The sequence below is a fragment of the Pseudoliparis swirei genome, chromosome 22 (assembly GCF_029220125.1).
Source record: "Pseudoliparis swirei isolate HS2019 ecotype Mariana Trench chromosome 22, NWPU_hadal_v1, whole genome shotgun sequence".
In the NCBI taxonomy this organism is placed as follows: domain Eukaryota; kingdom Metazoa; phylum Chordata; class Actinopteri; order Perciformes; family Liparidae; genus Pseudoliparis; species Pseudoliparis swirei.
In genome coordinates, this window is record NC_079409.1 from 12643768 (window position 1) to 12666790 (window position 23023).

A 23023-nucleotide genomic window follows, 5' to 3' on the forward strand; every position below is an offset into this window, starting at 1 on the left:
GGTTTGATCAAATTTAATTTAAAATGGCAACTGTCATCAGTTTTAGATTGAGACATTTCTCATGAAATAACCAGAATGAATTGGCATAAAGAGTGTGTGTACATGTTGGATCTCATCACGAATTGAGAAAATAGATTTTCAGGTCTTTTAAAATTCAGGAAACAATGGAATACACGTGAATTTCCTCTTATTGTCTTAGCAGAGTGAGCAGTGTTTGGTTTGGGTGTCCAAGAAATATATCAAACATATTTTGTGAACTTAAATAAGTGTTAAATTGTACATGCTGCTAAACTTTCTGTATGTAACATATTTTATTTATAGTATTCAATTTCACAATGACACAAGATATTGAATGGACAAAACAATGCAGGGAAGATAAAACACGAAGTAGAACACAAACAGACCAAAAGGTGTGTGAAGTAATACACATTTTTATTTGCGTTGCCATCTTTTTCTGTGTGTGTAATCTGCTGTGAGTGTAACGTTGGCCCGGGACAGAGAGTGCATGCTCAAGGTGATTTCTGTGTGTTGAGGGCCAAAAGGAGGCAGCACCAAGGCAGTGGGAGGAGTTTACCTTCATGACTTTGACTCGACCAATCTCCTAAAAGCTTCAGATAAAGTTAATTCATGGATGACGTCCATTACCGTGCACATGCACACGCAAGGTGGGCAGAGACGAAAAGACCTTCACTCGGCTGCTAAATGACAATTTGATCTCTGACATTTTCAAATGATTGCGCGGTCAAAATGATGTGCGTCTGTAGTCTGTGACCTCTTCCTCTCACACTTTTATGTGATGAATGTATTCAGAGATGTTAAGTACACATGAAGTCATTACATTTTCCAATAAATGTGCGAGAGAGCCATCGTGATTTGCACACATCTTTTGCAAAAGTGTCTTAGCTCAAGCCGTCTAAACTCTTCGGTATTGTTCCAGACATCCGGAGGTGACCTTTAAGCAATGCTGCGTGGGGGAATCTCTGAGATGATTGGATGGCATTTTGTTTAACTTTACCTTCCACCCCTCCTAAGACGTACATGGGCCACATAAAGCACGACAGCAGCTGCTCAGTTATTATCCTGACAAATGATAATACAATAAAGGCCTCTGGGCAAGCACTGAACTGTCTCGTATATCACACTGATGGCTCAGGAGGAGTTGAATTCAGATGCATTATTCTATTTAGTGATGAATTAAACAACAACAACTGGTGTTGACATGTGCTCTCCTCTCTCTATGTTTCAGTGGGATGTTTTTTGATGGCAATCACACCTACATGATTGAACCTGGTGGACAGGGCAGCAGCAATGTAAGTACTCTTCACAGAAACGCTTATGTCCTCTGTCGGAGCCGTGAAGGTTCCTCTTGACGGTTTTATCACTTTTCCCGTCTTTCATCCTTTCATCTTATCATGTCCAGCTGCCTCTCAGTCCTGTTGATTATACCATTATCAGATATTGTTGCATCAATATTTCATTCAAAATTGAGTTCTCCTTTCTAGTCCTGATGGCTTTTATTATAACGGAAGTAACCCTTCAATCGACAATGTTTAGGCTTCGTTAGGCTGGTTTTTCAGGAGGTTTAGTTACATTTGCTACTACGACGATCTGGTGTATTGGTTTTCCTTTTAAACACAAATGTGTGGCTGTATATTCACACTCGTTTATTTGCTCCAAAATCTTTCATTCTTTCTACCTGGTTGGAGGTCACTGTGCAACAGGACTGTGTGTGCAGCACATAGATGGTGAGAAAAGAGTTCCTGGTACTGCAGGGTTAATGCTGGTCTGTTAGAGTCCTGAGGGCAGGTTTGGACTAAATCAGAGTCTGTTACAGATCACACACCATTTGTCGCTACTTTTCCTAATGAGCCGTGAGTGCGACCCACAGGTCTCAGGACAGAGATATTTGATGGGCATCAAAGCCAACAGACAGCAGAAAAGTCTACAGCCAAATAAAAAATAACAAGTACAGGCATTATGGTGGCTACGAAAGGACAGATCTGAGATTGTCTAAAGACGCCTTGAGCATGAGAGTGAAAGAACAAGCCGCTGATACTGTGTGCGTGTTCTTTCTGCTTTAATTAAAAACGTCCAGAAGAAGTGTGTTTCTGGTGTTAATCAGGAAGGGAGGAAAGGAGACACGATCAGAGAGGTCAGGGCCCGTGTGTGTGTGTGCACTATGGGTGTTGGTAGTGGCGGCCTGGCACACGGCTACATAAGATTCATTCCCATATGACAGCTTTAGTGCCAACGGTGTGGAAAGAATGGACAGGAGAGGAGAGGAAATAAAGAGGATGGATGGATGTAAAGAGAAAATATAAAGCTCAGAAAGAGGATTGCTAACTGAGAAAAAAGGGATGAGAATGAGGCAGGTACAGAGATGGAGGATGAGCTATGCAAACAAATTTATTGTTGGTATTTTTTGGGGGGGGATCTTATGCAGAAAAAAATAAAAAACAAGAGGAACTCTTTGGTTTGTTATGTCCGTTGCTATATCACAGTCATACAATATGGAAGGAACATATAACCTAAATTTCCCTCGGGATTAATAAAGTATCCATCTATCTATCTATCTATCTATAAGTTAAAGCAATAGAATATTCAGAATGTGAAAGATTGCTCAAATAAGAAAAATAATAGAAAGAAGGATACACAACAATGCTTCAGTCCACTATGTTTATTTATTTGTCATGGCTTTCGTCTCTCCTCCACTTCCTCTGTGACTTCCTCCTCATCTGGCCTCATCTTTATCTCTGCCTCCGTCATTCCTCTCCAGTGTTTTCTGGAGAGACTGAATTATTCAAGCAAAGAGAAAGAGAGAGATAGATAGAGAGGGAGAGAGAGAGGGAGAGAGAGAGAGAGAATACTCAGAATATTGCTGCAGTTCTCGTCTTCAGAGACCTTGCAAGCTTTTCTTTGGTCCTTCAAAGAGGCCCAGTGACGTAAAATGCACCTTCAGATGGGAAAAGATTCTACAGTTTATTCTTCTGTGCGTCATGCCAAACATTAGGCCTAAACACTAACACATATACAAAGCCGCCCCAAAAAGTGTCTATGTTTATGTGCATTTCAAATTGATTGCTGTAATTAGAAGAACTTTAAAGCTAAAGTCTAAATGTTGCTTTTGACTGCTTCAGTTACCTTGTAGTGGCAGATTTTACAAACAAAACATATAATAGTATCATCAAATATTGTATTATTGTAAATGAAACTACCCGACATAATACAACTCAGTTACACCTTGATCAGCTAAAATGCTGCTTAGATATTAATGCATTATTTATTATTGTGGTATTACAACTCTTGCTCCGGTAAAGGATTGAAATACTTTGCATATTGGAGATATTCGCTCTTCCTCGCCAAGTGTGACACAGTGTCAGCATTTATTTATAAAATACCAGAAGTATCAAAGAATCTAGACTTCTTAAATACTGAAAACTATTTAAAACACAATTGTCTGTACCGCAGTAGATGTACTGAGGTGGTTTAGGAAATATATTTGGCCCTTGCTTGTGATGGTTTTGGTGTTTTAGGTGAGGAAATCCTCTCTGCATAACAATGCCCAGGACAGATCTTCCCCCGAGCCCAGCAGTGGCTGTCAGTTTGTCAGCTCGGAGCGCTGGACGTCTGCTCCCTGCAGGCGACGGTCCGCCGTGACCGTCTCTCCCTCTCTGCATCTCAAGGCTCCTCTCCGTTTATCTCTTTCTCTATTTCACTCCCTAAATATCTCTTTGTGTCTTTGACAGTCTGTTTTGTCTGAAAGCCGTCCACTGTCACACAGATGTGTGCTGCAAAAGCCCAAGTGATCCTTGTGTACCCTGTGTACCAACACACGCGCACACACACACACACACACACACATACACACACACACACACACAGAGGCACAGAGGCACACAGGCACACAGAAAACACTGTGCTTCCGGAGCGGATTTTAGAAGTCTCTTTTTTAAAGGAGCTCTACGAAGCTTCATGTAAATCTTGCAATCTTTAGTCTGCAAATGTTTGTGTGAGAGTGAACTTGCATACAACTTGAGTATTTGTGTATGTGTGATGCTGACTTGCACTTGCAGAAAACGCCATATGTTTAGCACTCTTGTTTTTTGGACACCTTCCCAACCCCACCTTGCACCTCAGGGCCCCTGCGGCTACGTCCCAGCGGCTCTGACTATTCACTTTCAGTGGGCACTGAGAAGAGCACAGTGCTGTGTTTGGTTGATATTGCAGCTACTGTGAGTTCAGTGTAGCAGCACAACTATGAAGGCTAAGGAACGAAGACAAAGCAGTATTCTGATAATCGATTAATGGCTTAAGTCATTTATTAAACATCAAAACTAGCAGCTTTTAACCAAGTATATACACATTTTAAGAAGGATTTGTGTATGTAGTATGAATAAGTATACTCACACCAGACAGTGTGCTCACTAATATGAAATAGTCATCTCTGGTGTTGATGTAAACTGTTCTCCCACAATGCAATGCACAAAGGAAATGAAGGAGCTGCTCACAGATGGAAAAACACATCCTCATACAGGCCAATTCATAAATGAATTGAGAATGCTGGTGAAACAGCTTCAGAAACAACTTCAAAACAAAATTTACCTTTACATTTCTTCAGTTTAACTTCCAGTTTTTTAAATATTATTTTTGTAAACAGTTTACGATGATGATTAGAATGTACATACAAACGTTTGATAATCAGCACTGAAAAAAAAATACAGCCGATGGGAATGTCATTAGTGTTGCATGTGTATTGGACAAAGGGAATTTGACCCCGATGGATATTAAGCGATCGCCACGAATGACTCGTGAAAAGGTCCAACCTTAAAATAGCTTCAATCTGGACTAAAACGTATTACATTGTTCTCAAATGTGAGAATTGCAGGTTTTGTTTGGTTAAAAAAAAGGTATCATCATCTCTACATTTCTGTAAAAATATTCCCAAATCTGGGAGGATAATTGAGGATGAGGGGGTGGGGGATTATCGGAGGAAGTAAGGGGTGTGCTGGTGGGGATAGTGGCAGGTTGCAGAGGGGAGGGGGGCTTACATTAGGTGCCAAGAGGATTTCGTTTAAATTCTAGCTCAAGCTGGGAATGAATCTCAGGATGAGTAATGACTGATTGGATGTTTAAAAAAAAAAAAGGGGGTCTCCCTGTGGCCTCAAACCCAGTAAACCTGGACCAGTTCACTCACACATGCGGACGGAGAGCAGTGATGGTAATCGTGTTACCCCTCCCTGCTTTATATTCATGAGCCAGTATTCTCTGTCCAAGGTACCGTCTCCCCTGGCAACCTAGGCTCCACCCCGTCTCTTTGTAGCACAACACATGAAAGCCATCTGTGTTTAGACCCTTAATCTCCATCACTACACGCTCCCTGCCGGGTTTCTGTGCTGTGGTTGTATTTTTAAGATGGGAGTGAAGATCTGGGAACAAAGAAGGCACTGGTCCAGAAAATGCTTTATTACAACAGTTCATTAAAGGCTATTGCTAATATTTGTAGCATTTACACAATATGCCACAAATAATAAAGGCATCTATGTCATATGGTCTTATTAATCATCAACCAATAAATTCTCAGTCAACATGAAAGTGTGACATGAAAGCAGGAGTTGGCTCCAATGATGGCTGCTGCAGTTTAGGCTGGTGGCTTTTAATCCAGATTCTCAGTCCACTAGGACGACATCTACGATAAGACAAAACACTGCAGTGCTAAAAGATTCATTTTAATACACTGCTCGCTGGAGTCTGATATGATAACCTACATATTCACGTACAGAGCCGATCAAAGTTCAGGGCCTCTGCCATTGAGTTTTTATTCTCAGAGTAAAGTGCACATTTCATTACGAAGGTTAAACTAAAATCTTGCTCTAAAGTCAAACCAAGGCAAAGCTGTAGGATTTCTGAAGAAATTGATAATAAAAGGAATCATTAGTTGCATGTAGGTCTATATTGTATTTCTGTTGGCAAAATTGTGGATTTGTGCACTACATTTGTTAACTTGACCTTCCTTAGTAAGAAAATATAATGATTGTGTCACGTTAGCTGCAATATGGAGTCATGAGAGGACAGAAGTATAACATTTTATTGTGATTCATTTCTGGGAAACCAGAGCTTCCATTGAGCAGATCTCTTCTACAGTTTGTAATCCAGACTGAAATGTTGTTTCGTTGCTCCTCGTAGTCCTCTGACAATTGAGTGAGGATAGATACAATACTCCAATAAATTATTTCACAATCCAAAGATCTATTGTGTGTCTAGTTTAGCTTTATTGTTATTACCGAAGGTACATTGGGATTTATGTTTTAATAAAAACAAAAAAAGATGAGTGTAGAAAAACATTTGACGTCAACATTGTTGAATAAGATGAACATATTAAGCTTTTAAGAATTGTTGATCATGTCTAAGCTCATTATGCAAAAAGTTAAACAGTTTAGTCACTTAACAACATTACACCTCCAGCTAAATTGGCAATAGTTTTAATTATCAGCAGACATGTTGAGTGCAGATGAACAGCACTCGCCTTCCTGGTAGTGTTTTTTTTAAATTACTGTTCATAATTACAATTATAATAATTCAACAGTGATCAAAATCAGCACAAAAAAAAGTGGGATATCATTACTGGAATATTATGTTGCAATAAATGATGAAATAATATGAGAAAATACTTAAGACTATAACAAAGTCAGTGAATAAAGGCAATATAAACTGGCACAGTAGTCACACAATTAGTGCATTAAAAACTTCAACAGCTGCTCCTCACAGGGGCAATATGACATTAACAATTCATGTTACACAACAAACACAAAATATATTATAGCAGGTGAGTCAGTTAGTAGTTGTCCATTTAGAACCACAGCATGTTAAGTAATGTACAGTGATAACATTATACTTCTACACTGAAAGCTTTACACAGACAAGAGACAATTCACTTGAGTATGAATGTGTCCAACATACACAAATGTAACAGAAACATCACTGACTAGCAGTCAGTGATGTTTGGCAGCCATCATCAAGGCTTCTTTGATCTAAAAGCAAGAGTGGGAATTTATATTCAGCCACACACCAAATGCGAGTAACAATTTTCTATATCAAGTACAATGGTCCATTGTCCACTTTAACAAGTTATGATCCATTTGTTGTGGTCATGCTCTGCTGGTAAAAGAGTAAAAAAAGGCTAGTTGGCTAATATGTCTTTCAGGTATTTTTGGCAGGAAATCGGTGCTTCCCCTTCTACAATAGTAACCTGAATACAGTGTTGTTTGCACCAGTGATATTGTGCTTTTCGCTTTTAGGAAAAGCTTGTCCTTCATAATAATTTTAGGGTTCTTTTGACTGAGTTTCATAATCTACAATCAGTTATTTACAGACCTACCCTGAATGAATCCCTCAAAGGGCTGTAAATAACTCTCATATACTTCATGGACAGAAGCCTTTAATGTGCTGACGATATCAACAGCTTTTCTCTTACTGTCCCTGTGTCAGCACGGGAATGTCGATCTCTATGGCAGACATCCGTGAGCGGGAGGAGTAGCGTTGGCCTGCGTAGGTGGATGCGTAGCCCTGAGATGGAGCGTAGCCCTGAGATGGAGCGTAGCCCTGAGATGGAGCGTAGCCCTGAGATGGAGCGTAGCTCTGCGAGGGAGCGTAGCTGTAGGCCTGGTTCCTTCCCACCTCTGAACCATACCCATCTGGCGCAGACATCTGAGACACGTACACCTGTGCAGGGGCCATCACACTTTGCGTGTAGCCCTGGGAGGTCATATAAGGCTGCGCGTCGATAACTGTGGGAGGAAAGGTCTGTGGTGGGAAGGGCTGAGGACCATAAACTGGGGAAGGAGGATATCCGTTGGCGGTGAGAAGCTGAGTGGACAGAGAGGTAGGCATAGAGGGAAAGGGCAACCAGAAGGGTGAAGGCAACTTCTTACACATACAGTACCACATGAACATCAGTAGGGCGGCCAGCATTAGTCCTCCAGAGCAGCCGATAGATACATACACAGCAAAGCCATCAGAGAAAATGTTATCATATCTGATGTTCATTTCCTTGGTGCAGTACAGGAACCACACTGATGGTGCGATGGCGATGGCTCCACCTAGGAACAAGAACGTCCCTGCCACCAGGTGACAGCCTGCATTGTTGACCAGGAATCTGATGGTCTTAATGTCCGGTTCAGGCTCGTCTGAGCAGCAGCAGGTCTTACACATTCCTACCATGCACAGCAGCAAGGCCAGAGAGCCAAACAGCAGGCCCGCGGGCAGACAGAACTGCAGCAGCCGCAGATCCAGCTGGTCCACTTTAGAGTACCACTGGAAACATGAGAAGACATAACTTCCGTTAGGATTATTTCGGACATGAAAGGAGAAAGCATGAGCAGAGGAGAGCAAGCATTAAAGCAGTACCTCTGAATCATAGTAGTAACATCCTGAATAGCCATCCTGTTTCACACATTTAGTCCACAGCCCATCATACACGCTGACATTCTTGGCATTACGATTGAAGGTGACGAGTCTCGTTACACGCCACTGTGGGATTAATGCTGCCACAGCAATCCCTCCCAAAGACACAAAGGCAACGATGAAGGCAAAAGCGTTGGTGGCGTGGATGTCCCGGCAAGACATGGCGGCGCCGGCAGGAACCGAGTCTGCGAGGAGAGTTCCTGTTTGAACAGATAAAGAGTAAGTCAGACAGAAAGAGGTGACAGGTCAATGCAGAGGAAGGAAATGGGCCCATAATGTGACTGTCGTTCTTTACACAGAACTCCTGATCATGGGGAAAAAAAGTCATAATTATACAAGCTTCTCCTAATGGCCCCATTACTACGACTATTATTACTGCACAAGCTAACTGTGCCACAGGCTGACCTAGCTATGTGCAACCCCCCCTGTATATTTATATGCTCCAGTGGAGTTGACCCGATATCTGCCGTCCCCGAGAAACAATGCTCTCATTTCATCAGCAAACAAAGTGGGAATGAATGAAGCTGAGGTTGCAGGGCGAGAGTGACGACGGAGCAGCTCCACAATGAGCAGAGAGGTGTTGAAGGGATCTTTATGTGGCAGCGAGGCAGTGACCGACCGGCCGTGTGGAAACTTTACATTAAGAAACTCCGAACGCCAAATGTCCTGGTTACTAACCCTTACTGATTTATATGTCTGGTGGCCTTGTCTTCATCTTGATTTAAACAAGTAAAGCAGTGCTATGTTCCGTTTTAAAGTCATTCTGGTAACTTAACTATGCATCGTGCCAATATAACTGCGTGATAGTAAACTGACTAAGAGCATGACATCATTATACACCTGATATTACATTGAATCCAATTGTGTGATCGACATAACACGAATACAAGTTATTAAGACACACAGTGTTCATCAACTAGCGAGCTTACAATAACGTGAAGTTAGCTCATGTTATTATTCGTTAGTTAACGTTATTAGTTAGCCAGCTAGCTCAAGTTATTATTAGTTAGCTCGTTAGCTCTTTTAGCCATCTGACTCATCCCTAAGCCGAGACATGTCACGTTATGACCAGATTTATAGCTGCATATTTCAACATATTTGCTCGCTAAAATCTCCCGTGAACATCTGCACTAAGTTAGCCACGAGCTAACCACAACATGTTTACTTGTCGGCTGACTGAGCGTTGCATTAGCTACCTAGCTTAGCTCGCTGCTAATACGGTAGCATTAGTTACAACAACCTGTAGCGTCCCGGAAATCCTCCCCGCGGCGTTCAAACACGACTAGAGTAACATTCACCATGAACACATACCGTTTATCTTCAGCAGGTAGGTCGCGTTTAGATCGAAAGTGCCATTTCACCTCCTTCAAACCTGGTCTAAACTAAACCAGACCCTTTCCCCTGGTTGTTGTGTTATTCTCTCGGTTGTTGTTTATTCCCTCAGCGTAGGGCTCATAGGTGGTTAGCGCATGCGTGCAGAGCATTAACAAATACAATTCGACTTACATATAAAAGTAGCTACATAAATCAGGAGAGCAAATACAGTAAATATGTCCAAAAATAGTTTACAAATATATAAATCCCTTCATTCCAAACATATAAGTTGGTCTGCTGTTGACATCCTGTTTCAGTAGCTGCAAATTATGTTGTGAGGTGGCAGAAGTCAACCAAATATTCTGTCCAAATCCTTTTTTATGTTTGTTTTTATAACAACCATATGATGATATGACATGTGTTTCTGTCCAATTATGTGTCTCCCTTGAGCTTATTGTGCATGTGTGCAATATAACAAATACAAATACACAAAATCAACATAGGGGTCATCCATACAGATGAGACATAATCAAACAGCTACATGGACATAGTATTTTTGGACACTTACTTCAGGTGAACTGGAACATGTCTGCTTGACTTTCCTGTCAGTCTTTTGGCAGGAATCTGCCTCACTGATGAAATCCTGCTTTTTGTGTCTTTCAGGGAGATGTCCACATTCACATGATATATAAATCTGCAAGGCATGATGGATTTAATGATCTCCTCAAAGGTAAGATGATGATGTCAAAGGAAGGAATTTATTGTATGATTCATATAGATAAAAAGTAGTGAAATACATTTTCATTTATTAATGTTTCTGTTTTCTAGGTGATTTTCCAGAGCCGCCTTTTCCCAGTCCTCCGTTTCCCGGGTCAAGAGTTGTTCACAGGAGAAAAAAGAGACAGGTATGAATCCTCTGCAAGCATATTTGTAACAACACCATCACCATTAGCAGATGGATGCTGACGGACACATGTTGACATGAGTCCATCCCCATTAGGAGATGGACACATGTTGAGATGAGTTTTCTTGTGTGAGATCGAGAGATAATTATGCTCTTGATGCTGTTTGTTCAAACCTGATTCTCCTGCTCCTGATTCTCCCTCCCCGTATGCTTGAGGTAAATTCCTAAAGATAAAGGGAGCGCGCTGTTTCCTCACTCTCCTCCCACACAACAGCTCCCCACCTCTCTCCTTATTTTTTCATTAAATCTTTACCTTCTGAGTGTGCTGCTTCCTCGTGTTTTCTCATACACAGTCAGATGTCTGCAGCTGTCGGCCCCTCAGCCCTCACAGCTGCTCTCATCTTTATTTGGAATTAAGACAAACCTGGTTCAGCTTTGCAAAGTTCAACCTTATTGATTTGTCGTTTCTTTTTTTAGGAAGGCAAAAGCCATGACTTTGATCTTTGTGTTTACTGTGGGTGATGTTCTAAAATTCTTCTAAAATTGTCATTGATATAGAAACATCTTGGTTGAAGAAAACTGAGAAAAGGTTTGTTTCTGTTGTTTCTTCTCAGGCTCCACATATGTCACACAATGAGACCAAATACATTCAGTTGATGGTGATCAATGACCATTTAATGGTAAGTAGATAATGTATAGTTGTTTAATTATGGTGTATATATATATATATATATATATATATATATATATATATATATATTATGGTGTATATCGTAAAATTGTTAATTCTATAACTCCAAATACTACCTTCATTGTGCATAAACCAGACAGTTTAGATCCAAATGGCCATGACTAAAATCCCTGGGACTGACATGTTTTCCACACAATGGTGGAGATATTTGGGGCGATCAAATGCACATTATACACATTTAAATGGCTTAAAATTAATATTCTCCTCTCTGTCCTCTCTTGATCTCTCTCTTCAGTACAAGAAGCATCGGCTTTCCGTTGGACACACAAATAACTATGCAAAGTCAGTGGTCAATATGGCTGACATGGTAAGAATTGTATTGATCCTCTTCTTGGAAAGCTTGCCACAAGCACTTCCGGGTATTGCAGCTGAGCGCACATTGAACTGATTTCTCACTTAACCAACCTCACTCTACATTTGAAACCTCCTGGCACATAATATGCTGCGTGCAGCCATTAACCAGCCAGTCATGAGTTTTCAGAGAACTGAAACAGCAGTCCCAACAGTACGGAGGCAGATATTTAAAAGTTTCATTATTTGTAGCCACATTTGCTTGCTGTGCTACTGAAATCTGACCTGCCACAGGGTCATGTCTGTAAGCTGATAGGCTGAGGAAGCTAGGGAAAGGTCAGGCTTTTTTGTTGTGTCCTTGAAGGAGATCATATGAAGCAGACTCTGTTTGGGACGTTCACATTGATTTCCATGTGAGAGTATAGTTGCCTTTTCCCCCCCCCCCAGTGTATGCCATCCTGCACTGAGGCCACATTCACAGTGGCATCAGATATGATCACTGTTGGACCCAAATGGAAATGCATCAATATATGCATTGCAACAAGTTTTCCCATGACACAGATTGAGTAAAGACAAGTCATTACTGGCTACCCTTTTTTGTTCAGTCAGTGTTCAATGATCTTCTTTCTTTTTCTAAGATCATCGCGTATACATATTTCTGAGAATCGGCTCTGTGACTTAAATGTATCGAGGTGAAGTAGGATGAGGATGGCTCTGCACACACTGAAGTGGAGTTATAGGGTGAGGGAATCAGAGCTGGATTGGGAACAGCTTTCTGTTGATACTACAGGGCATTCATCTTATACAAAGAGACTTTGCTCTTGGCCTCTCCTCCGCTGTATGTCTGTGCGGGACTCCAATAGATTTCCATTTTATAAAAGCAAACATTATTATTTGCCTGTTTGCTCCCTGCACACAGTATGCCCTTCAGACTGTTGCCCTTATTGACTTCATGTGGCTGCCTGTGATGTGCTGCTGTCTGGTGGCGGGAGGCTGATCGACTGTTTGAATGTTGCTTTTACAGCTGGAGATGTTCACGAGTATGAAGCGGGACACTTTTAATATCAACCACGCCATGGCAGTATTGTTTAGGGCATTTTCAATTGAGGCGTTTCAAAAGATAACTCAACTAATATTAAATCTACTATTAATTCTCCAGATTTTCAAGGAACAGCTTAATACCCGGATTGTGCTCGTTGCCATGGAGACATGGTCAGCTGACAACAAGTTCAACATTGATGACGACCCCATGGTGACGCTGAGGGAGTTCATGAAGTATCGAATATACTTCATCAAGGAGAAATGCGACTCCGTTCACCTCTTCTCGTGAGTCTAAATCCGTAAAATGACGCTCTTGTGTAATCTAAATCTTTTTTATTAAACTCATCATTTTATTTTCTTAACAGAGGGAATCGTTTCCATAGCAGCTGGGGAGGAGCATCCTATATGGGAGGAGTTTGCTCCCTGGATAAAGGGGGAGGAGTCAATGAGGTGAGCCTCCAACGACAGTTCACTGCCCATTAGAATATACACTTTTATTAATCCCCAAGGGGAAATTAGTTCTCTGCATTTAACCCATCCTTAGTTATAGCAAGCAGTGGGCGTGTGTGAAGCGCCTGACTGGGGGGGGGGGGCCTTGCTCAAGGACACTTCTCACGCAACTAATGGGAGGGGGGGATCACCCCCGGATCACTGCGTTGCAGGGCGCAGGCCTCTCCCCCCTGACTAAGCTAAGCCCTAAAATTATACATCTAAAATTAGATCCTGTGCACTTATTCCTGTTGTACTCTGCAGTTTTAGTTTACAGGCATATATCATCTGATCATTTCATTTGATTAATTAATCCACATTTTTGGGGTTTTCTTTGTAAACTCTTTTTTAACACAATTATTTTTTCCAGATTGATCTGATATTGTGTATTTTCTGTGTCCTGCTGTTTCTCTCTCTCTCTCTCTCTCTCTCTCTCTCTCTCTCTCTCTCTCTCTCTCATCCGCCTTTCTCATCAGTATGGTAAAACAGATGAGATGGCCATAACCCTCGCTCAGTCTCTTGGACAGAACATTGGCATCTTCTCTGACAAGAAGAGGATCCTCAATGGTACACATTAAACTTTAACGAGTCCTTTATTTCTTGCTTTTCCATCACACATTCCCTTTAAGGCTCGTTTATATGCAATGCAAAGATGTTGATGTGAATTTATTTTTAATTTCCAGGCGAGTGCAAGTGTGAAGATCGTTGGTCGGGCTGTATCATGGATGATGTTGGGTAAGTGACTTTTACTGATCAATCCATAATCTTAAAGCCACAACATAATAAGACGAGTTTCCCCAAATAATTCTCTGATGAAAATCTGACTGTGATAAAAACATTGTCCATCAAGATACATGTGTGTATTTGAGTCACTGAGCAGTTGTTACACAGAGTTTTCCTAATATATTTTAATATACACACCATTAGAGTTAGATACCATGTTGTACATTGGTTAGCATAATAATGTATTCTCTATTTTTAAACAAAGAGTTTTGAAATATGATGTAAAAGTCATAAAACATTAATTGTGGACATTTCTTAGAATATGTTCTATGTATACATCTCAAAGCATCTGACACATACTCGTATTTTATTATATTAGGAAAGGTTTTTGCTTGCAGAAGCTTTATTTTATTTGTAAGGTACCATTTACAATATTAAACATAAATGTTACCATTTGATGTTCTGTACCAGAGTTAGCTTAGCTCATTTTCATCTTCAGTCCTATTTTTCGACCTCACAGTTAAAACATTCGCACAGTGACGATCAGCACTAAACAAGATCACATCTCACACACATGTCAGTAACAAGTTTATGTTAGACAAATTATAAAGGTTTAGATCATTTAATCTAAATTCTTAAAACAAATTTGATGTAATATAAATTATGTGATGTAAATAAGCTGATATTAATATTTCTATCCGCTGGAGTGTTATTGTAGTTTGATAATTCACCACTAGGTGTCAGCCTATATATACAGGACTGTCTCAGAAAATTAGAATATTGTGATAAAGTTCTTTATTTTCTGTAATGCAATTAAAAAAACAAAAATGTCATGCATTCTGGATTCATTACAAATCAACTGAAATATTGCAAGCCTTTTATTCTTTTAATATTGCTGATTATCCTATCTCTAAATATTAGAATATCATGAAAAAGTATACTAGTAGGGTATTAAACAAATCACTTGAATCGTCTAATTAACTCGAAACACCTGGAAACACATTTTCAAATGTTTGATTTTGTTTTGCTGTTATAAATCTTTTTTTTTACTTGGTCTGAGGAAATATTCAAATTTTATGAGATAGGATTTTAGAGTTTTCTTAAGCTGTAAGCCATAATCAGCAATATTAAAAGAATAAAAGGCTTGCAATATTTCAGTTGATTTGTAATGAATCCAGAATGCATGACATTTTTGTTTTTTTAATTGCATTACAGAAAATAAAGAACTTTATCACAATATTCTAATTTTCTGAGACAGTCCTGTATATATAACTTTACTGGGCTTCTCTCAGCAGTAATATGTTATATAATCTGTTGCTGCTCAAATGAGAAAACAGGTGATAAATCAGTCTGTGTATGTTTTGTCTGAGTGTACATATGCAGTGTTTGTACTGCGGAGGCTTTCTGTGAGCATTCGGATGTGATTGTGTGTTGTGTCTGTGAAAGCCTCTGTGACCTGTGTGTAAGTGTGAATATATACATATATATATATATATATATACCCCTCTTCTTAAATACTTCTCGCGTTCCCCCTCTATCCCGAATGGGACAGCAGGTGAGCTGAAGCTTGGCTAGAACGTTGCCTGTGCTGTTTTGAACCAACCGGCTGCCTCGGAGGGGTTGTCAGTCATCACAACCTTTCCCATCTCATCCAACAGCACAGCAGCTGTTGTGGCCCCAGCTTATCTTATTTATTCAAATGATATGAACAAATACAGTTTGATGTCCTTTTATTATACACTGACTGTATTTTTCAGAACCATTTTGTACGATTTCACATGTCTGATCAGCCAAGAACATGTTATTGATTTAAATATTCAAATTTATTGACAGGCTCCATCTCCCTCCTGCGCTTTGAAAGTCAGGACTTTTCATCAGTTATGTTTGTCCATCTCTAACCGATTGAAACAGTCTGCAATGTCATTCTCATCTTAGGCCACTATTTGACTACCTCATTTCACTGTAACGGCAGTGCACTCCCCTAACACTCCCCGCGCAGGTTCTGCTCTATTGGTAATCGTAATAATGCTGCTATAATGTCATGTGGTCAAATGACAGAGGACAGGTGACTCTGCGCTCCTAGAGACTGTTACCTGTGAATGGACCTGGCCCAGATCTCTATTCACTAAAATACACTCAATGGTATTTCAGACTCCTGTATTCAATGAGCAACCCTCAGTCATGTCCATCGATGGACTTTTCTTTTGATTCCTTAGCACCTGCATGTCTGTTCGATGTAACCTGACGACTACTACTAACTGTTCTCACATTTCTCACAGGATTTAGCTTTTGTGTGTGTGTGTGTGTGTGTGTCTGTGTGTGTGTGTGTGTGTTTGTGTGTGTGCGCACGTGTTTGTTAGTATATATGTTTATATTCATTACGGTTAAATTAGGATTTAGAATTGTTCTATCAATATTTAATTTTACTCATATTTCGTTTCCGTTAATAATTGATTCTGGACAAAATATGATTATAAAGAGCATTACATTGAGAAGAAATTGTTTCTGATATAATTAACTAAAATAGTCTTTAATAAAGACCTAAAGTCAAGGGAATGCTTTTGGTTCAGTGTGACACTGCCTGGACTCCTAAACGCTACGAGGAGTTGATAGACTGAGTGGGAATGAATGAATAAATAAATAATTGTAATTGTTTTTTTGGAAAAACAAGGTGCTTTATGTACTAGGCAAATAATACATTAGTATTTGTCTGTTACTCTTTTGAAATACATAATTAAATATTAAGACATTGTGCATTATTCTATAACAGCAGTAAATATGAAAAATAGAAGTAAGAAATATAAATAAAAAGGTATACTAAAATACACAACAGTGTATGTAATAATAATGCTGAAATTTTTTGATTAGAGTATTAGTTTAAATATATAGTATAGATAAAAACACTATTCATGTCATTGTAAACCGTATTACAAAGTATCACATCATTATTGCACAGAACATCTGTTAAATCAGTGTTGTACAGTTGAAGATATGAATAATTTAATAATATTAGTCCCCATGAAAATAAAATCATAATAAATAATAAATAATTATTATTTATAAATGATTGTTCTTCTCATTCAAGCACGTTTCATCTTGAACACCGTATTACTGTTGAAAGGGGATAACACTACAAGATTTGATGAGAGTACGAGCTGGTGAAAAAATTGTAATTAAAAAATGCAAATCTCAGTGAGAGTTGGGACAACTTTAAACCTGATTCAATCTACCTGAAATATTGTAGTGTGTTTCACCCATCATCTAAGTGTCATTACTGGCTCCTGATACATTATCACTGTACGTGGCTTCACTTATACACATTTCATATCAAACGATGACAACCTCTCACAGAGTATGTCTATTATTACATTGTCTCCTGTGCCAGCCCTGAAGAGCCACACTACCAGAGTCACTCGACTCAGACACCAATGACTGATGGTGCAGCAGTAAGATGAAGTTTAAATGCTGCTTAGTTTTGGGTCCATGTCATAAAAAGCATCAGAATGGAAACAGAACATTTGATTGTGACAAATTTGCTCAATTACTTCAGAAGTTGTTTGGGCTTCTGGTGAATGTGTCATCTAGCTGGACTTTTACAAATATTATAATATAAGTCAATCGAAGCAATCGCACTGAGCATTTAAGATTTGATAAACTTGATTTCTGTTTTGAGTAATTTGTAAAAATGTGTTGAATATTGAAGTGATCCTTTTAGTATCACATGATAATGCAATAATACATGTCTTTGTGAGTCATCCACAAGAGTTCATTTCCGTGCCAAATTCATAAATCCATTTAGAATCCAATCCACATCTTCTATATTTCTCCATGTGATCCATACAATCTTAGCTCTACTGTATATCTACCTCCATGTTGTAGTAAGGATCTCCTCTGAACTGTGAGTATGGTAAACCTGTGGTAAAATCTGAAATATTCATGCTACAGCGTAAGAAATAGAAACTATACTATATATGACATGCCTGGCATGGCATATTATGTTGTACTGAAATTAAATGTGAGTCTGAAATGTCCATTTGTGTGGACAGAAATATATTTTTCCAGTGTTTTCTCCTGTAATATGTGTTCGGCGAACAAGCTGCCCATCCCAGTATTATCTGAAGATGCTGTCTGTAACGTATCCACGGTAACAGCATAATAATGTGTTGAACAGTTTCTACCTGCCCAAGAGGTTCTCCGACTGCAACGTGGAAGAGTTCCACAACTTTCTAAACAGCGGTGGAGGAGCCTGTCTGTTCAACAAACCTCTAAAGGTACGCCACACTCACACAGTTGCATCGGCACATGTGTATCTTGTTGTGGTCATTTTGTGTTTCTGATAGTTTTGCATGTTTTTGGTAGAATTGCGTCTCTGTGATTATTTTGTGTATATTTGTGACTTCTCAACAATTAGTTGTTCAATTCATAGTAACTTCTGCCCTGCAGGCCTCTTTAGTAATCTGTCCATGCTCATATACATACATGTGTCCTCTTAGTAGTTTTAACATGAATTCTGCCCCCCTTCCACTCAGCTTTTGGACCCTCCGGTGTGTGGAAATGGCTTCATGGAGCCAGGAGAGGAGTGTGACTGTGGCAGCCCAGCGGTAAGCAACAGTACTTTTAGATGACTGGATGCTGTCATGTAATGCCCTAAAGGGTTAACTTGGTAATGATACACGGTCAAAGTGGTGGATATTACCCAACAACAACACCACATTCTGTGTCAGACTAATACAAAGTCATTTAAAGTAATTTACATACACAAAGTAAAGTATTGTGATTGGAGAAATCAAGGCGCTACAAACATAGTGATTATAGTTATTGCATAATTATAGAGTGTGTCTATAGAGAGACCTCTGTTGGAATAGATTATACTGTTTGATGAGATAATGTGTTACATTCAACCACTTAGCACCAAATTAAAGGAAGACACCTGAGAGAAGTTTCTGTCTGTCTGTTTAGGAGTGTGCCAGCGAGGGGGAGGCCTGCTGCAGCAAGTGCACTCTGACCCAAGGCTCCAAGTGCAGCAATGGACTCTGCTGCAACAGATGCCAGGTACGAAACACGCCCAACTACACCTTTCATACTCCGCTGGTGTGCAGTTTGGGGTAAAGTAGAGGTACTAACTACTCATGGCACCGAGCTCAAGGAGGCGCCCCATATGCCTTCTTTGGTCCTCACATGGCAATCTCCACTTGGATTTACTTTCATTTCATACTCTGGCTTTTAAAACAGCCAACAAAGAAAACTGATGCTACTTTAAAGTCGGAGGCCACCTGGAACAAGTGACAATCAGTCTTAGCTTTTCTTCTTGACCATAAACCTAAAATGTTTCCTTTCCTTTACAATTCATGACCACAATCGAGATGTTTATGGCTTTCAAATATCTCAAAATGATTGAATGATTAAATTAATGTACTAGTCTAGTTGTACACAGCCTCGTCATAAATGGACTAAGAGAAAGAGAGAGAGAGAGAAAGGTTAATTACAAACACTAAGAGTCTGTTGGATCTTCATTGAGTGCTCTTACAGATGGAGTTCATGGGAGTCGTGTGCAGAGATTCAGTGAACGACTGCGACATCCCAGAAAACTGCACAGGCAATTCCAGCCAGGTGAGCACGAGCTTCCCTCCCAGTGTTCTGCAAACAGAGCGATAAACTCACACAGTGCATCACAGGACCTCTAAGGATTTCCTTGTTGTTTGCAGTGTCCAACAAATGTGCACAAGATGGATGGCTACACTTGTGAAAAGGACCAGGTGAGATATTGAGATACTTTACATTGAACAACTCTGCAGAGTTGACTTTTCTGACTTTTCTGACTCTTTATTTCCCTCTGCAGGGCCGCTGCTTCAATGGAAGGTGCAAAACCAAAGACAGACAGTGCAAGTACATTTGGGGAGAGAGTAAGTAGAATATGTGCAAATGTAATTTAGTATTAACTCATTAGCAAAAGAACACATGTATCTGTATGTAGAGCCCTCTGAGGCAACATTTTATTTTGTGATAATGGGCTATACAAAATAAACAGAATTGAATTGAATCTCTACTACAAGTCTTTTATAGAGATACACTTCTTTATAGTAGATATTAATGCTCTTCGTTTTGTGTCTACCTCAGAGGCAACAGCGGCTGACAAGTTCTGTTACGAGAAGTTAAACATTGAAGGGACAGAGAAAGGCAACTGTGGGAAGGACAAGGACACCTGGACCCAGTGTAACAAACAGTGAGGGAACCCTTTCTGTGACTGAGCCGTTTTATTATCATCTTATTTGACTCTCCGTGATGATTGGTTGCATCTTTGTGCATCAGGGATGTTCATTGCGGGTACCTGCTGTGCTCCAACATCTCACCTGCCCCGCGACTGGGAGAGCTGCATGGAGGGATGACCTCTTTCTCAGTAGCCCGGCACAGTGCTTCTCTGGACTGCAGGTACACGCCGTCGAGGAGGAACACTTTTGGTGATCTTTAATCTTTTGTTTTGGGACTAGTTGTGTTCCTTAGTTCTGTCCGTCCAGCTGTTAAAGATACTGTGCACAGCAAAGGCAACATGCATGTACCGTTGAACTATAATACAATCTGATTAAGTCTCTCTCGTGTTGACTGCTGTGTGTGTGACTGTGTTTGATGTTCAGCGGTGCCCACGTGCTGATCGATGGAGACACTGACCTGGGGTACGTCGAGGATTGGACCGCCTGCGGGACAGACAGCATTTGTTTTGATCACAAATGTCTCCCCATCCAAACGTTCAACATCAGCACCTGTCCCGGGACCACGGACAAGACCATCTGTTCTGGACACGGGGTACACAGACACACACACACACACCTACACACACACACACACACACACACACACACACACACACACACACACACACACACACACATTAACATACAAGTGTGCAACAAGTGTTGTGTACATTTTAGTTTGGTATTCTTTCGTACTTTATCATCTAGAGGTTTAAGAAGCTCAGAATGATTAACACTATTATGTTTTTTAATTTTATGATAAACATATCTGTCTAAGAAGTATGCATATCTAACTGTTAAAAACAATCATTTGTTCAGGTAATAACTTGATATAAGGTCTAATCCGCTTGACTGAGCTTGCTGACAATAATGTTACTAATTAAATATATTGTATACACAATTTAAAACTTCAGCATTACTTGATAAAACCTCAACCTACAGTTGGTCTGGAGTAATATATTGAGTAATACTAGTAGCACATTATCTATTGACATGAAGTATGACACTTTAAATGTAATATTAAATGACCAAATTTGAATTGCAAATGTTTTCGATTCAAATATGTTATTAACAACTCGTATTTCTCTGATAAAGGGTTTATACTTTTGAGAATGAGCACAATAGTTAGGATATTAACAGTTAATTAAAATGTCTGAATGCCAATAAGACTTTCCAAAACTAATACTGGGTTATCTTTGCTATTCAGCACAACTTCTACTGTAAGGGTTTTTAATCCTTATGGTTCAAAAGGCCAACATAATTAGTTTTTAACTATTCACTTTTTTTTAAATGTAGGTGTGCAGTAGTGAGCTGAAGTGTGTGTGTTACCTGGGATGGGCAGGAGAAGACTGTAACGCCACGTCTCCCCTCAGTTATCTTGTGGTCGGACCCACTTCTTCAGTCTCAGGTAACAGATGTTATTATAACTCTTTGTTGCCTCTTTCCATTCCTCTCTTCATCTCACATTTCTGGGCCTTTTCTCCTTCCTCTCCATCTGTTCTTCTCTGCTTCCCATACCTCTCAACTCTTTCCAGCCCACTTCATTCCTTTCAGCTCTTCTGTTGAACTCCCTCCCCTTCACTGATCCCATTCACACATTTTATTTTGAAGCTTTTCTTCTTGTTTTGTTTTAGCGCGTCGGGTCTCATGTCTGCTCATTCAAACCAGCTGCATTTGTATTCACTGAACCATGCATGTCATTCTTTTCGTTTGTCATTATTTTCACACTCATTCTTTGTCGACAGGCTGATGTCTTTGACGGAGTGACTTGAGGTCAGATTTGAGTTCCTTTTCATCGTATTTGTCTCGTCTTTGATGTCATTTCCCGGTCCATTTTCTCTCTCACCTCAACTTCAGCTGCACTTCAGTCGGCTAATTCTGACCATTGTTCAGTTACAAATCCAGCAGTCTGTAATGTTTTCCTGAATGGGACTCTACTGCACATATAAGTTCCCCTCAGAGTGGTGCTGAGGGCGGACAGCAGTTTGGTTCTTCTCAGTTTGGTCCCCCTTGTTCTCCCTCTACACTTTTCCTGCTAAGTGTTACTGTGTTTTTGTGTTTTGCTGCAGTGTTTCGTGGTTTGTGTATCCCCTTGTGTCCACATGATTCGGGAAACAAGAGACACACATTCAATTAACACACATTTGACTCCACGCTCTCTTCTCTCCCTCTGTCTCAGGTATCAGCAGTACCAACATCATCATCGGGGCCATCGCAGGCTCCATCCTCGTCCTCGCCCTTGTTCTCGCTGTTACAGCCTGGTGTTACAAGTGAGTGTCCCTCAACCAGACAGGATTTCCTGTGGATTACACAATAATTGACAAGGGGTAGCAAGTACATATTGCTTTATTTTGAAGGGTCACAAGTCAACAAGGTTGGGAATTTCTGCTTTTTATTATGAAATAGATTTAACAAAAGGAATATTATTGTTGGACTAAGGATACTCGTTTTTCTCTTCACAGGAGCTACAAGCAGAGATGCTATGTGGAGTCTGAAGTTCATCGAAGATTCTGCCGGTTTGCTCACTTTAAACTCTATATTCAATGTGCTTCATTTACGTACATTTTACATGGCATATTTTGAGAGTTGGTGTTCTGTAAATAACGTCTGATAGTGTATGTTTATATATATATATAAATATAAATATAAAAGACCTGTGGTAAACTAAATGTATCAATACCATCGTATTATCATCAAAATGTATGTAAAGTATAAAATCGGAATATATGCAATATGCAAAACAGTCCCACCTAGAGTGTTGTACTATTATAAACATTACATTATTATATTATTGTTACAGAT

The 23023-nt window shown here is 39.9% G+C and overlaps 2 protein-coding genes across 4 annotated transcripts in view; one reads left to right on the forward strand and one right to left on the reverse strand.

Moving 5' to 3' along the window:
- Positions 1-23023, forward strand: part of adam22 (ADAM metallopeptidase domain 22) — a 52608-nt gene that overhangs the window by 21910 nt on the left and 7675 nt on the right. For all 3 annotated transcript variants that reach the window (XM_056443715.1, XM_056443712.1, XM_056443714.1), the window contains exons 6-26: positions 1247-1310; positions 10438-10504; positions 10603-10679; positions 11293-11358; positions 11665-11736; positions 12880-13046; positions 13127-13211; positions 13727-13817; positions 13934-13985; positions 18145-18244; positions 18503-18574; positions 18933-19025; positions 19503-19583; positions 19679-19729; positions 19813-19876; positions 20091-20196; positions 20283-20402; positions 20606-20774; positions 21518-21629; positions 22401-22491; positions 22684-22737. In XM_056443715.1, the coding sequence (XP_056299690.1) occupies positions 1247-1310; positions 10438-10504; positions 10603-10679; positions 11293-11358; positions 11665-11736; positions 12880-13046; positions 13127-13211; positions 13727-13817; positions 13934-13985; positions 18145-18244; positions 18503-18574; positions 18933-19025; positions 19503-19583; positions 19679-19729; positions 19813-19876; positions 20091-20196; positions 20283-20402; positions 20606-20774; positions 21518-21629; positions 22401-22491; positions 22684-22737 (1854 nt within the window). The remainder of the gene's footprint in view (positions 1-1246; positions 1311-10437; positions 10505-10602; positions 10680-11292; positions 11359-11664; positions 11737-12879; positions 13047-13126; positions 13212-13726; positions 13818-13933; positions 13986-18144; positions 18245-18502; positions 18575-18932; positions 19026-19502; positions 19584-19678; positions 19730-19812; positions 19877-20090; positions 20197-20282; positions 20403-20605; positions 20775-21517; positions 21630-22400; positions 22492-22683; positions 22738-23023) is intronic.
- On the reverse strand, positions 5449-10008 carry cldn12 (claudin 12). Its single transcript, XM_056443717.1, has 3 exons — positions 9772-10008; positions 8404-8660; positions 5449-8310 (listed from the first exon to the last, which is right to left on the reverse strand). The coding sequence occupies exons 2-3, from the start codon at positions 8620-8622 to the stop codon at positions 7468-7470; spliced, it is 1062 nt and encodes a 353-aa protein (XP_056299692.1). The 5' UTR covers positions 8623-8660; positions 9772-10008; the 3' UTR covers positions 5449-7467.